Source organism: Vipera berus (assembly GCF_964194415.1).
Source record: "Vipera berus genome assembly, chromosome: 6".
In the NCBI taxonomy this organism is placed as follows: domain Eukaryota; kingdom Metazoa; phylum Chordata; class Lepidosauria; order Squamata; family Viperidae; genus Vipera; species Vipera berus.
Window position 1 is genome coordinate 83,972,505 of NC_138208.1, and position 15,665 is coordinate 83,988,169.

Here is a 15,665-nt window from a genome sequence, read left to right on the forward strand (position 1 = left end):
TAATGCTGACGTTGTAAACTGCCCAGAGTGCTGTAAACCAGGGGTCCTCAACCTTGGCAACTTTAAGACTTGTGGACTTCAATTGCCAGAAATCTTCAGCCAGCAAAGCTTGGTGAGGAATTCTGGGAGTCTAAGTGCTATTGCTATTGCTGAACCTTGGTCTTCCTAATTTAGTCCTGTTGGTCCCAAAGACGGCTTTGAAGAAATACTCTCTCGGGAAACACAGCCTTTAGAGAAAATCGGGTTATACCATCCTTGCATTCATCCTACTACTGAGAACATAGAATAATAGAGTTGGAAGGGACCTTGGAGGTCTTCTAGTCCAACTCCCTGCCCATGGTAGAAGATCCACAATTTCTGGAGGCAAGCCGTTCCACTGATTACGGTAATTGTTCGCACTGTCAGGAAATTTCTCCTTAATTCTAGATGGGTGTCTCTTTAATGATCTTCCACCCCATTACTTCTTGTCCTGCCTTCAGTACTTTGGAGAATTGGTTGACCCCCTTCTTCTCTGTGACAGGCTTTCAAAGATGTAACCGCCCAGCCAGGTTACTTTTCCTATTGAAGCCTTTTCAATCCCTCCAATGTTTTGCTACCCAGCTTGGGATGTCCACTTTAAAATTAAGTGGCTGGTTTTACCTGCATTTTTCTGTCCTGCCTACCCCTGCCTCTGCATGCGTTGCCACTCCTGATGAGGTTTGTCATCCCATCAAATGGCTTTGAGCTTCACGGCAACTTCATGGAGCAAGTACAAAGTGCTTCACGGTTCCTGGCCAAGCCATTCTGTTACCGGTTAGGTTCCGTTAAGCTTTGCCATAAGGTGGTATTTACAGCTCACCGTGTTTTGGAATCTCTTATCCCTGCTTATTACTATTGTACGAGAGAGAGAGAGAGAGAGACCTCTTGGAAAAGACAAAAGGAGAAGGGGATGGTGGAGGAGGAGAATAGCTACATAGTGCCATCAACACAATGGATATAAATTTGGGCCAACTCTGGGAGGCAGTGGAGGATGGGAGTGGGGGGGGGCTGACTTGCTATGGCCCATGGGGTTGTGAAGAGTTGGGCACAAGTTAACAACTAAGCAACAATAATCCCTGCTTATATGCCAAGATCTTTTTTCTCCTCTCTTAGACTGTTCACACTTTAGGGTTGGTAGCTAACAGCACTGAGATTGAATAAACCAAATGTCATATAAATTTGGAAGAAGTTTAGTTTTAGGGTGTTTTTTTTTTTAAAAAAAAGCTGGTATTTTTCAAGGGCTTGTCCGTAAAGATGCTGCAATGTTTGGGCAGTCGACTGAAAATTATGACTTATTATATCCATTAGGGAATTAATTTGAGTGGAGGTCAACGGCAACGCATCTGTGTCGCTCGAGCGCTCTACCAAAACACCAACATCGTCTTCCTGGTAAGTGAAAAGTACTTTAAAAGAGGCAGAAGCACTTTCAAAACCAGGAGAAAGAAGAATCTAGGTTCCATCCAAAATGATCTACTGTAGATCTGTGTTTCTACAACCTGGGCAGCTTTAAGCATGGCTGGCTGGAGAATTCTGGGAAATGAAGTCCACGTGGCTTAAAGTTGCCAAGGTTGAGAAACACTGATCTAGATCAGGGGTCCCCAACCTGTGGGCTGCAGCCTACTACTGGTCTGTGGCCTATTCACAATCAGATCACGTGAGTGGCTGGTTGGTGTGCACAGCCCCACTCACTTGAGTGTCACAGGGGCTTGTGGCCCCAATTGTGCGAGCATTGCAGGTGCACATGACCCCATTTGTGTGAGCACTCAGGGCCTCACGTGAGTGCTCATGGCCTCACTCGCATGAATGGGCGTGACTCATTTAACAAACGCCTTGCTTAGCAACAGAAATTGTGATCTCAATTGTGTCGTAAGTCGAGGACTCTCTGGCTACTTCTCTGTTAGATATCATTTTTTACACACAGAGAGATTTGGATGGCAAGGCAAATATTCAGCAGAGTGTTTGTATGTCTTGACAATATGCTGAAAATGGGAAAATAACTTGCTTCTTTTCAGAGTTCCCAAACTTAGTAAAAATATGAAAGTGGGAGAAAGTTTTGTCTATCGGGTCCCTGTATCCTCTCACCAAATTTTTAGGTGATGCATCAGCTAAAAAAAAGTTGCTCAATCTCACTCAAAGGTTTAAGACAGCTATAATTTTAAAGAGATGATGAGGGTGAAAAACTCATTAATTTAAAGGAGAAAAGTAATATTTTAACTGAATTAATTTATTGGCCAAAGACAAAAAATGCATAATTACAGAAGGAGATCTATAATAATCTTCTATCTCCCCTCCATCAACACTGAAGGTGTGGCATTGAATATTATCAGTGGGAATGCCATTCTACCGGTATGTGTAGCAGAAGTAAGGTAGCGATAACAAGAGGTGCTGGAGACAATAAGATGGAATATAATATCTCTTTTGCGAGGCTTTGGTTAATTTCCTATATGGAATTCCAGGATGACCCATTTTCTGCCTTGGACATTCACCTCAGTGACCACTTAATGCAAGAAGGCATTCTGAAGTTCCTGAAAGATGACAAGAGGACACTCGTCTTAGTGACTCATAAACTGCAGTATCTTCCACATGCTGACTGGGTAAGATGGGTGGGTGGGTGGGTGGATGAATGGATGTAGGGAGGGAGAGATGGATGCAGGAATGGAGGGAGGGAGGGAGGGAGGAAGGGAGAGAGATATGGATGGGTGGGTGGATGGATGGATGGATGGATAGATAGATAGATAGATAGATAGATAGATAGATAAACAGACAGACAGACAGACAGATACAGGATGGAGGGATGGAGGGATGGAGGGATGGAGAGAGAGATATGGATAGATAGATAGACGGATGGACGGATGGATGGATGGACGGACGGATGGACGGATGGACGGATGGATGGATGGATGGATGGATGGATGGATGGATAGACCAAACTGGCTATATGACAAACATGTTTATATCAACAAAGAGAAGGGTAAAGGATTCAGAATAGATTTTTTTTCCAAATCCTAACTTGTATCTTCTGCCTGCCTCTAATCCTATCACTGAGCTATGGGTTTCAAATTAAATGCAAAGACTAAAGCAGAAGGGGCAGCATTTTGCTTCAATGACTGGATACAAATCCATTCTCACAGATGTGGTGTCTTAGCAATGAAATGTAGGTTTGATCTCAGAATCCATCTGCTGGGGAAGAGTTTCATGGTACAAAGAAGCTCTTTTGTTATTAACAACTGGAAGAGAAGGCAACTAGTTAAGAAGACATCCTTGGCAGAAAAGTGATGCTAATCTATGCCATGCCATCTCAGATTTATTATCTGATAATAATATTAAAATGTGCTGGATTAACTCACTAAATCCCAAACAGAACACCTGTAATCTATGTGTAGACTCTATTAAGCTCCCAGGACTGAAGTCTAGAATCAGTTCTGAGGTCAACAAGATCAGCACCGGTAGATAATTCCAGGTCTTCCCAGTTGCAATGTATGGCTGTGAAAGTTGGGCCATAAGAAAGGCTGAGCACCAAAGAATGGAGGCCATTGAACTATGGTTCTGGAAAAGACTCCTGCGAGTCCCTTGGACTACAAGGCGATCAAACCGGTCAGTCCTAGAGGAGATCAACCCTGATTGCTCTTTAGAAGGCTAGATCCTGAAGTTGAAACTCAAATGCTTTGGCCACCTAATGAGAAGGAAGGACTCACTGGAGAAGAGCCTCATGCTGGGAAAGGTTGAGGGCAATAGAAGGAGGGGACGACAGAGAATGAGGTGGCTGGATGGGGTCACTGAAGCAGTAGGCTTGAGTTTAAATGTACTCCAGAAGATGGTAGAGGACAGGAAGGCCTGGAGGAACATTGTCCATGGGGTCGCGATGGGTCGGACACGACTTCGCAACTAGCAACAACAACAACAACAACAGTTTTTATAATTTCACCCACAGATAGATTTCCAACATCCAAACAGGCAGATAGTTATGGAAGAGCTTCAGGGTTTCTTTTTTCTTCTTAGATCATTGCCATGAAAGATGGCACTGTTCTCAGAGAAGGGACCCTGAAGGACATCCAAACTAAAGATGTGGAGCTGTACGACCACTGGAAAACTCTCATGAATCGTCAAGACCAGGAACTGGAAAAGGTAAATACAAAGAGTGGGAAAATGAAGGCCTGGTTTGATCCGTATGTGGTGACATTCGGTGACATTTCTATCCAAATCTTCTTTGTTGGAAGTCTCTTGGCGAAAGGTTGTGGTGGTCAAGAAGCAAGAAGTAAGCAGGCAAATTCAGGTCTACCAACGTTAATTGAAATACATGCTACTACTAAAATTGTAAAAATGCTAGCATTATAAAACAGCAATCTACTACTAGACTGTTGGGGGACAACAGGCTGACTCTCTGCTTAAGGTAAAGGTAAAAGTTCCCCCGCACATGCATGCTAGTCGTTTCCGACTCTAGGGGCCGGTGCTCATCTCCGTTTCAAAGCCGAAGAGCCAGCGCTTGTCCGAGGACGTCTCCGTGGTCATGTGGCTGGCATGACTAGCACGGAACGCTGTTACCTTCCCACCGTAGTGGTCCCTATTTTTCTACTTGCATTTTTACGTGCTTTCGAACTGCTAGGTGGGCAGAAGCTGGGACGAGTAACAGGCGCTCACTCTGTTACGCGGCACTCGGGATTTGATCCACCAAACTGCCGACCTTCTGATCGACAAGCTCAGTGTCCTAACCCACTGAGCCACCGCGTCCCTTCTGACTCTCTGCTTAGAGACGCTGTAAAGCACTGTGAAGCGGTATATAAGTCTAAGTGCTATTGCTATATAAGTCTAAGTGCTATTGCTATTCCTTAGAGACAGGGCTTCTTTTCCTCATAAAACGCTCAGAACGGAGTTCCGGCACCTTTTTTGGATGGAACCTTGTAGGGTAGGCAAGGCAGGTTGTATGACATGTGTGAGTTCCGGCACCTTTTTCTTTTACAAAAAAAGCACTACTTAGAGATAAACCCAACCCACTCCTCGGGTTGAAATGATGGTCCTCACCTCACGTTCGAAAAAGTCTTTGTGCCAAATTTTTAATGCCCCTATGCAGGATATGGAAGCTGATCAAACGACTCTAGAAAGGAAAACTCTCCGAAGAGCTATGTACCCAAGAGAATCAAAAACACAACTGGAGGATGAGGATGAAGGTAATGTTGGTGTTATTTTTTTTTTTGATTTGTTAAAAAAAGGGGGGGCAATTATGCATGAACATGCATTCGAGCAACAAACGTGAAGCCTTTTAGGTCTCATACATGCTTGCTATGAATGACTTTCTAGTAAGTGGCATTTGGTCAACAGTTAAAAGGCTAAAGTTTGAAGATAAGTGGCAACAGGAAAGTGGGATGATGTAGGACTCCTCTCTCCTCGAGACTCAGGATTTTGCTGACCTAAAACATATGAAGAACAGTTGCAGGATTTGGGTTTGGCTAGTGTAGAGAAAAGAAGGATGAGGGAGGACACCAAAGGACTATTCCAGGATTTGAGAGGCTGCCACAAAGAGGAGGGGGTCAACCTATTTTCCAAAGCATCTGAAGGCTGGACAAGAAGCATTGGATGGAAACTAATCAAGGAGAGAAGCAACCTGGAACTAAGGAGAAACTTCCTAACAGTGAGGACAATCAACCAGTGGAACAGCTTGCCTCCAGAACTTGTAGGTGCTTGATCACTGGCGGTTTTTAAGAGACTGGGCAGTCACTTGTCTGAAATGGTAGGGGTCTCCTGCTCAGTGACTATCGCCGCTTTGCTACTAGAACCTGGCGGTGCAATTATGAGGCCATTTTTTTAAATTACATTTATATCCCGCCCTTCTCCGAAGACTCAGGGCGGCTTACAAGCTTAGCAGTAGCCTTCATTCTATGTATATGCCTGCTTATTAGGGCTTTCACACACACCCCCAAGCGGCATTTTTACAAAGTCAGCTTATTGCCCCCAACAATCTGGGTCCTCATTTTACCTACCTCGGAAGGATGGAAGGCTGAGTCAACCTTGAGCCTGGTGGGATGCGAACCTGCACTAATTGCAGGCAGCTGGTGTTACTTAAGGAGGCATTAACCCACTGCTCCACCAAGGCTCCTTTGAATGTCTATTTGAATGTCTATCTACCTAGAATCTCACTATATCTCTGTTGATCTTGTGGGAGATACTAAATTGTCCAGGTTAATTGACTCAGTGACATCTGTAACTTTTCAGAGGAAGAGGAGGAAGAGGAAGAAGATGACAACATGTCTGCTGGAACGCCACTCAGGACGAAGATGCCCTGGAAGACTTGTTGGCTCTATCTCACTTCGGGTGGTTTTCTTCTGCTCTCCTTGATGATCTTCTCCAAACTCTTGAAACACTCAGTCATCGTTGCTATTGACTTTTGGCTGGCTCAGTGGACGTCTACGAATCAGACCCAAACATTTTGCTCTGAAAAGGTAGGTGAATCTTTAATAGCAAGAGCAGGACCTTAATTTAATGACTTTCTTGTTTTTCTTTGAAGACATTTTTCTTCTCATCCAAGAAGCTTCTTTAGCTCTGACTGGATGGTGGGGAATGGAAGGATTTATACTCCTTGCAGACAGCTGGTCATTTGCGTTCTTTTTAGAGAGACGTTGATGCCCCTGGAGGCTTATCTGTGTTGTCAGGGTCACCTGAGTGGTGCAAATGGGTGTGGAGCCTTCCTGGAATTGTTGAACTGTTGCAAGGAGTATAAATCCTCCCATCCCCCACCATCCAGTCAGAGCTGAAGAAGCTTCTTGGATGAGAAGCGAGATGTCTTCAAAGAAAAACAAGAAAGTCCAGTTGCCTCCTGAAAAAATGCACCTTTGGGACAACCATGATCTGGATGATTGAGAATCTCCATAAATATTTAAGTAATAACAATGGAGAAGAAGGCAGGCTGAAAAAGAGTCGCTGATGAACTTGTCATGGTTCCGATAGATCCGTGGTGGCGAACCTATGGCACACCTGAAACAGGTGGCACACAGAGCCCTGTCTGTGGGCACATGTGCCGTCGCCCCAGTCCTAGGCCTTCAGCTGGGTTTTATAAAACCTCCGTCGCCGTGTGCAAAAAAAAAGGTTCAATCAATCAATCAATTTCAACTTCTTGTGGGGAAAAAAATAGATCTCACAAAGTTGGAACTGATTGATTGAACTTTTTAGTCCCACCCAGTCTGCCATTACCTCCGCAGCCTCACCCACCCAATGGGCCACGCCCACCTAATGGGCCACACCCACCCAATGGGCCATGCTCGCCTGGCACCCGACAATACATAAGTGGGTTTTGGGTTGCAGTTTGGGCACTCGGTCTGGAAATGGTTCGCCATCACTGCGATAGATGAAACCCACCAAAAGAACTTCAAGGCAAGAATTCTTCCTAAAAGAACATTTTATTCAGGAAACAAAGTATTGGCACTACATAGTTGAACCCAAGGGACGTGGTGGCTCAGTGGGTTAGGACGCTGAGCTTGTCGATCAGAAGGTCGGCAGTTTGGTGGGTCAAATCCCGAGTGCCGCGTAGCAGAGTGAGCACCTGATACTCGTCCCAGCTTCTGCCAACCTAGCAGTTCGAAAGCACGTAAAAATGCAAGTAGAAAAATAGGGACCACTACGGTGGGAAGGTAACAGCGTTCCGTGCGCCTTTGGCGTCTAGTCATGCCGGCCACATGACCACGGAGACGTCCTCAGACAAGCGCTGGCTCTTTGGCTTTGAAACGGAGATGAGCACCGGCCCCTAGAGTCGGAAACGACTAGCACGCAGGTGCGGGGGAACCTTTACCTTTACCTTTTAGTTGAACCCAAAACCTAATTTCCCTTCCCCCGGATACAAGGTAACAAAATGCAATTCCCACCTCCAATAAGCTGTCATAAATCACATTCTCCAATTAGCCTTAAACACGGACTTTCTCATCAGCTCCTTCAGCCTGCCAAAATGTTATCAGTTTGTCCTTGGGTTCCCACAAAGCAGCGTTATTATTATGGCTAGTTGAGCTTGAGCATTTATCCCCCAACCCCCCCCCCCTTCTGCACCTAATTTTTAAATACAGGGAAAAGCATATTAAAAGCAAAGAGAAAATGGCTGCCATTTTCATCAGCTGTCAGAGCAGGAACATCCAATGTTTGAAGCGTTGACATCACTACTGAAAAAGATATTTAATTGAGGAATTGTACTTCTAGACCAGGGGTCTCCAACCTTGGCAACTTTATGACTTTTGGACTTCAGCTCCCAGAATTCCTCAGCCTGTTCTAGACCACTGAATGTCTGTGGCCAGTTTCCAGTGCAGCAGATATGTGGAAGCTTATAGGTAGTCCTTGACTTATGACCACAAGTGAGATCAAAATTTCTGTGGCTAAGCAAGGTGCTTGTTACATGAGTTGTGCCCAATTTTATGACTTTTTTTTTAGGGGTCCTTGGTGCTCTCTGAGCTTGGTTGTTTTCTTGCAAACGTTTCGTTACCCAAACATCATCCGTGCTAGTGACTTTTTTTGGGGGGGGGGCATGCTGGCTAAATAAATCGCTGCAGTTGTTAAGTGAATCACATGGCCATTAAGAGAATCCATCTTCCCTCATTGACTTTGCTTATCGGAAGCCGGCTGGAAAAGTCACCAATTGTGATCGTGTGTCTGTGAGACACTGCAACTGTCATAAATATACACGCCGGTTGCCAAGAACTAAATTTGATGATGTGACAATAGGAGTGGTGTGAATGTCGCAAGTGTGAGCACTGGTTGTAAGTCACTTTTTTTAGTGCCGTTGTAACTTAGAATGGTCATTAAACGAACGGTTGTAAGTCAGGACTATGCATTATAAAACAATACAATAGCTCATGAAGGAAATACACAACAAGCAAAATAAATCAACAGTAGGAATAATAGCAAAATAAATGGTAGCATTATCAATTTATTTTGCTTTATCAGTAAAAGTCACAATGAAACATCTGCCCACCTCTCTTCTTAAAGCTCAGGACCCTTCCACAGGCTGTAAGACCATGTCAAACCTGATTAATTGTGGGATGGGGGGCCATCAGGAGATCAACACTGTAGACTGGAAGCCAGAAAAAATGTCCTAGAAAAAAAAATCAGTGGCTATTTGGACCAATCTCTCTCAGCCCAACTCACCTCGCAGGATTGTTGCTGTGGGGAAAATAGGAGGAGGAAGATGTGTTGGAAATGTCTGCCATCTTGAATTATTTGTAAAAATAATAATAATAAAGGAGGGATATGAATAAATTCACTGCATTCACCGCTTCTGGAGGTTGTTCCACTGGTTAATTGTTCTAACAGTCAGGAAGTTTCTCCTTAGTTCCAGGTTGCTTCTCTCCTTGACTAGTTTACATCCATTGCTTCTTATCCTGCCCTCAGGTGCTTTGGAGAATAGCTTGACTCCCTCTTCTTTGGGGCAGCCCCTGAGATATTGGAGCACTGCTATCATGTCACCCCTCGTCCTTCTCTTCATTAAACTAGATTTACTTGATTCCAGCAACCGTTCCTTATGTGTTTTAGCCTCCAGTCCCCTGATCATCTTTGTTGCTCTTCTCTGTACTCTTTTTAGAGTCTCAACATCTTTTTTTACATCATGGTGACCAAAACTGGATGCGGTATTCCAAGTGTGGCCTTACCAAGGCATTGTAAAGTGGTATTAATACTTCACATGATTATAAACCATTTTCATATGTTGCCAAGAAAACAACACGGAATATCCACGAAGTTACGAGAAGTCATTTCTGACTTCGAGTAGATGTTACCTAAGCTAACATTTATTAAATAAATACTTAACGTCACCCCCCTTAATGTATTTAGTCTCGTTCCTCTCTTCACGTCAGTAATAACAAACTGCGGGATTTAAGATTAACACTGCGGGCCACAGCCATAATTTTTCTCAGCTGTATCAGCAATGCAGAAAGTCAGACTGAATAAACTTTCCTCAGTATTAAATTAGAAATGATTTCTCGGTTATAAATACCACCGGATAATTCTTCAGGGGGGAGGGAAATAAAGCTGTAATAAGCACTCAGTGTTAAATAGCTCCCCACGTCCCCTTATTAATTGCGAGCTGCCCAGAATAAACTTATCCTCTAAAGCGGTCAAGTGAACGTGACAGGGACATACGGTAGAGATTCAAAGAAATCTCTTTTTCTGTCTGCTGCTGGAAACTTAGTCACAGCTTAGTGAGAGAGTTCTCGGAAATGAACTAAGGATCCTCCTTCACCAATTGCAGGAATTTCAAATCCCCTTTGGAGGGTCTGTTTAGCCCGGTGTGAAAAGAGAGATGAAGGACTTGGAACTAAGGAAGGGTGTTTTGTGCAAACTGGTTGAGCTTCTGCAAATAATATTTTGGGTTTGCCGTGTTCTGCTTAAATAAAACCCCAAAGCTGTTTGCATTTGCAAGTCAGTGTGAAAAGAAAAGAATCTTCATCAGGGTCCAGTCCAAGCCGGGAATAAACAAAATGGAGGCCGCTTTAGAAAGAAGGCTGTAGTTTATTGAAGAGGAGAGCCAGACAGAAAGATGGCTCTGGGAAAACTGACCACATGTAGCTGGGAGTGGTGGGTTTTTATACCTTCTGGGGCTGTGGAGGTTGTTTCCTCTTCCTGTTTGAGGCTTTGTATTTCCTGCGTCGTGTACTATGACCTGAGTCTGAGTGTGCCCCTTTGGCATTGGTGGGTTAATCCTATTCTGTCCTGTCTTAGAGTTTGGGTGGGGTATGTAGATTTTAAGGGTCTTTGCCTTCCTAATATCTTCAATTTCTAGCTGGAAGGCTCCAATCTTTCTGAAAAGTTTATTACATCTGCATTTCTAAAAGCTGGCCTGTGCCTAGGGCAGGGGTAGGCAACCTCGGCTCTTTTATGACTCATGGACTTCAACTCCCAGAACTCCTGAGGCTGACTCAGGAATTCTGGGAGTTGAAGTCCATGAGTCATAAAAGAGCCGAGGTTGCCTACCCCTGGCCTAGGGGCTGGCGTTGATTTGTGGGGGGTGGTTTCTGTCTTTTTTAAAAAGATCTTCTCCATTATTCCTTTGGGGAAATATATTCTGCCTTTTTAACATTTCCCAGAATATTTCTTTCTCTGGATTCTTCCCACATCGGGAAGCTCAGCAGCTCATTGGTTTGACTGCCAAAGCATTTCCTGAAGGCTAGAAGAGGGGATCCCTTTGCCAGTTCTACTGCTTAGTGCAGTGTTTCTGAACCTTGGCGAATTTAAGGTGGATGGATTTCAACTCCCAGAATTCCCCAGCCAGCGTGGATTTTAATCTTGCATTTTACTGATAGGTTAAAAAAGAAAAGAAAAGAAAACAATCCTCCTGCAAGAAGGGTCACCAGAAGGGGAGAACTCAGGAGGTCTTGGAGAAGAATCATGTCACAGACTAACAGAATAACAGAGTTGGAAAGGGACTTTGGAGGTCACCTAGTCCAACCCCCTGCCCATGCAGGAAACACTATACCATTTCAGACAAATAGCTGCCAGTCTCTTCTTAAAAACTAGAATAGAATAGGAATGGAATGGAATGGAATGGAATGGAATGGAATAGAATAGAATAGAATAGAATAGAATAGAATAGAATAGAATAGAATAGAATAGAATAGAATAGAATAGAATAGAATAGAATAGAATAGAATAGAATAGAATAGAATAGAATAGAATAGAATAGAATAGAATAGAATAGAATAGAATATGGAATTTAAGAATAGAATAGAATAGAATAGAATAGAATATGGAATTTAAGAATAGAATAGAATAGAACAGAACAGAACAGAACAGAACAGAACAGAACAGATCAGAACAGAATAGAATAGAATAGAATAGAATAGAATACCATTTCAGACAAATGGTTGTCCTCTTCTTAAAAACTTCCACTGTTGGAGCATTCACAACTTCTGGAGGCAGGTTGTTCCACTGGTTAATTGTTCTCACTGTCAGGAAATTCCTCCTTAGTTCTAGGTTGCTCCTCTCCTTGGTTAGTTTCCATCCGTTGCTTCTTGTGCTGCCTTCAGGTGCTTTGTAGAATAGCTTGACTCCCTCTTCTTTGTGGCAGCCCCTGAGATATTGGAAGACTTTGGGGTTTCTCAAATCACAGCAAATACAATTCAGATTTATTTTAATTAATTAATTAATTAATTAATTATCCATATTACAAACCCATATTCATATGGGATGTTTTAATTCTGATTTCTTCACAAAACCAAGGGTCAGGCCCAAGGCCAGTGATGAGACAGTAAAACCCAATCAAGTGCAATCCTTTATTTCCTTACACCTAACCGACAGAATCTTTGCCAAACTGACGCTACAGCTTTACTAGATCTATCCTGAGAGACGCTAGTAGGCGTATCGTTACCCTGAAACAGGGGTGAAAAATCAGAGCCACACCTAAAGGTCCGATTAAACTGATTTATTGCTGAAAAGCCTATGCTCAAGAATCTTCTCCACTAAGGACGGCACCTGCTTGATGTTAGATGAAGGTCCACGGAGCTCAAGGGAGGGTTGGACTTAGTTCACTTATGAATACGTAGGGATTCTAGACTGACCCCCTTTTTTAACTCCTCCCCCAGATTCTGCCACTCTTTCTCTTACAGAAGCATTTCACTCTTTCTCATCCAGCTCAGGACCGCACAATTTCTTGATCCACATCTCCTTCTAGGAAAGTTCTGAACTGACCCCCCTCTGCTACTGCAAGTGCACATTCCATTACACCAGGGGTTTGAATCAATGTCCCTAGCTACCCATTACAGTAATATAATTCTACGGCCCTTTGTCCTTATAGTTTTGTTGTATACCACAATTCCGAGAGGCGTGCAAAAAATGGAAACTTTCATTTTCTTTTCTTTTCAAGGACTATAAAATCCAATTAACCTGGGTAATTAAGTGCACGGGGTAGAAAAACATAACTTATTCAGTAGGATGGCCACCAGCTAACCTGGACATATGTTTATGGGGTGTTTCAAAACCATGAGAAGAAATGATATCACTTCCCAGGATTTAGAATTGTATAGAGCCGTGTATCGTATAGAATAACAGCCGTGGTGGCGCAGTGGTTAGAATGCAGTACTGCAGGCTACTTCTGCTGACTGCCAGCTGCCAGCAGTTCGGCAGTTCGATTCTGACTGGCTCAAGGTTGACTCAGCCTTCCATCCTTCCGAGGTCAGTAAAATGAAGTCCCAGACTGTTGAGGGCAATATACTGACTCTGTAAACTGCTTAGAGAGGGCTGTAAAGCACTGTGATGCAGTATATAAGTCTGAGTGCTATTGCTATTGCTATCCTTGTTTTGGAACAGACATGCCACGTTGCAGTGTTCAGCATTCTCAGTGGGGCAGGCATTGTTCTCTGCCTTGTCACGTCTTTGACCGTTGAATGGATGGGCCTTGCGGCTGCTAAGAACCTTTATCACGATCTCCTCAACAAGATCATCCTTGGACCCATCAGGTACAGAAACATCATGTTCCTTTTGGTAGATAGAAGCAGCCGCTTAATAGATCTCCTGAGGTTCAGAACTTGGGTTGGAGAACTCAGGAGCAAAGATGCAGTGCCTAGTGGCCAGGGGATGGGTCATCAGGGGCTAGACTTCAAACATCTGATCGTTGCTGAGAGTAGTATTTGGTAGATTAGTGGAGAAGACTGCACTTCAAATAACTGGATTTTGGTAAACTCCAAAGAAAAAGAAGTATGTATGTTTTGGTCCGTCAATCCACCATCCACTCACATATTTAGTTGCGCAAAATCATCATGGAGATGATATGGGAGGCACATCAATTCAATAAATAATTATCTATCTATCTATCTATCTATCTATCTATCTATCTATCTATCTCTCTATCTATCTATCTATCTATCTATCATCTATCTAGCTAACTAGCTGGCTAGTTAATATTTTATTAAATTTCTTTGCTACTCCAATCATAACTATAGCTTAATTATTGTTTTAGGAAAATAACACTATCTGCAAAGCTGTTTAGCCAGTCGTGGGTTTCAGCTGATTCGCACCACTTCTGCAGAACCGGTGGCTAATTTTTTGTTGCCCAGGCCCAGAACGGATTTCCGGAACAGGCATCCACACAGGGAATCTGTGTGAATCCCACCACTGTGTTTAACCCTTTCTTCTGCAGATAAACTGCTCATACCGAGAAACAATGACTGGATCAGTACTTAGAATACGATATCTTACCTCAGCTGCAATAATTCAAAGGACCACTAGATGGCAGCATAGTTTTATATCCACTTTTACTGCCCTCTCTTGGTCATTAAGATAGTTGCAGCACAGAACTTAATATCCACCCAGCTCGGCTTTATTGGTTCCTCAGATCACTTGTCCTAGCTGGGCTGATGAGGTACAGTACTCTTTCTGACCATCAGCACGGCCAACTTGCCACAAGACAAGAATTACCCTAATATCAAAGAAATGGTGGAATAGAATCATTAAAAAAAGCATGCAAAAGGAGGAATAAAATGAAATATAAAATTAAAATTATTTTAAAATTATTTTAAATAATTAAATTGGATTGTTGAATTGTCCTGCAATGAGTAGCAAGTTGGCTGGAGCCAATTGACCATGGCACATTGTCCCATTCTACCAGGCCCTGCTTTTAGAAACCTCCTGGAATCTCATAATCATAACTTGATCCAGAAAGATGTAACCTACCTACCTTCCTTCCTTCCTTCCTTCCTTCCTTCCTTCCTTCCTTCCTTCCTTCCTTCCTTCCTTCCTTCCTTTCTTTCTTTCTTTCTTTCTTTCTTTCTTTCTTTCTTTCTTTCTTTCTTTCTTTCTTTCTTTCTTTCTTTCTTTCTTTCTTTCTTTCTCAATTTTATCATCTTTCCCAATCAGAAGAATCTGGGAAAGATGCAGCATTCCAAAAATATAAAAAAAGAAGCATCATAAGATCAATTGGCTGCAAAATGGATGAAGGTAACAATTAATAAGCGCTGACAGCTGAGTGGAATAAAACCAACTTCTGTAGTCTTTTCAATGTCCCAAAGAAGGGAACTTTGTAAACAGTCGCAAATAAAAAGTTCCAAAATGTGGAGGCCACTCCAGAGAAGGCCTTGTGTTGTGTTGTCCACGTCCCCTTCATTTCAGAGAGGGAAGGAAATTTTGCCTAGATGATTTCATCAAACGGGAAGATTTGTTTGTTGTTCAGTTTTGGAAAGATGGCATCTGATGTAATTTAGTGCAAGATAAGGAAATGAAACAAATGAAACAAAATAAAATAATCATTTATAAAATAAAATAACTGGATTATACTGTATAACCTTTTACTATTTCTGCCCCCCTTACAGATTCTTTGATATGACACCTTTGGGGCTAATTCTGAACCGTTTTTCTGCTGATACAAATATTATCGATCAGGTGAGCACCTTGATTTGTTAGTTTGAAATGCAGGCTTCCCCTCCAGTTCTCCAGCCCACCAATTCTTATCATCTCTTTATTTCAATAACCTTGGTTCTCACACTAGGTTCAGTATTGTTATGTCTAGCTAAACTCTCATGCACATTCCTCCCCCCAGCATTATCTAACTCTAACTCTAAGAGTAAAACATAAGAAGAAAATTGTTGCATCTCCATCTGTTGTCAAAGCAAAAACATCCGATCTTAGCAGCGTTGACACGCTGTGGGAAAATGGATATTTTATATTTGTCCAGATCAGGGGTCCCTATCCCC

General features: G+C 42.8%; 1 protein-coding gene across 3 annotated transcripts in view; it reads left to right on the top strand.

Annotated features, from left to right (window-relative positions):
* ABCC9 (ATP binding cassette subfamily C member 9) overlaps positions 1-15,665 on the top strand; it is a 94,332-nt gene that overhangs the window by 50,150 nt on the left and 28,517 nt on the right. For all 3 annotated transcript variants that reach the window (XM_081330550.1, XM_081330551.1, XM_081330552.1), the window contains exons 20-26: positions 1,327-1,407; positions 2,475-2,612; positions 4,018-4,143; positions 5,087-5,183; positions 6,226-6,452; positions 13,288-13,436; positions 15,285-15,354. In XM_081330550.1, coding sequence (XP_081186676.1) covers positions 1,327-1,407; positions 2,475-2,612; positions 4,018-4,143; positions 5,087-5,183; positions 6,226-6,452; positions 13,288-13,436; positions 15,285-15,354 — 888 coding nt within the window. The remainder of the gene's footprint in view (positions 1-1,326; positions 1,408-2,474; positions 2,613-4,017; positions 4,144-5,086; positions 5,184-6,225; positions 6,453-13,287; positions 13,437-15,284; positions 15,355-15,665) is intronic.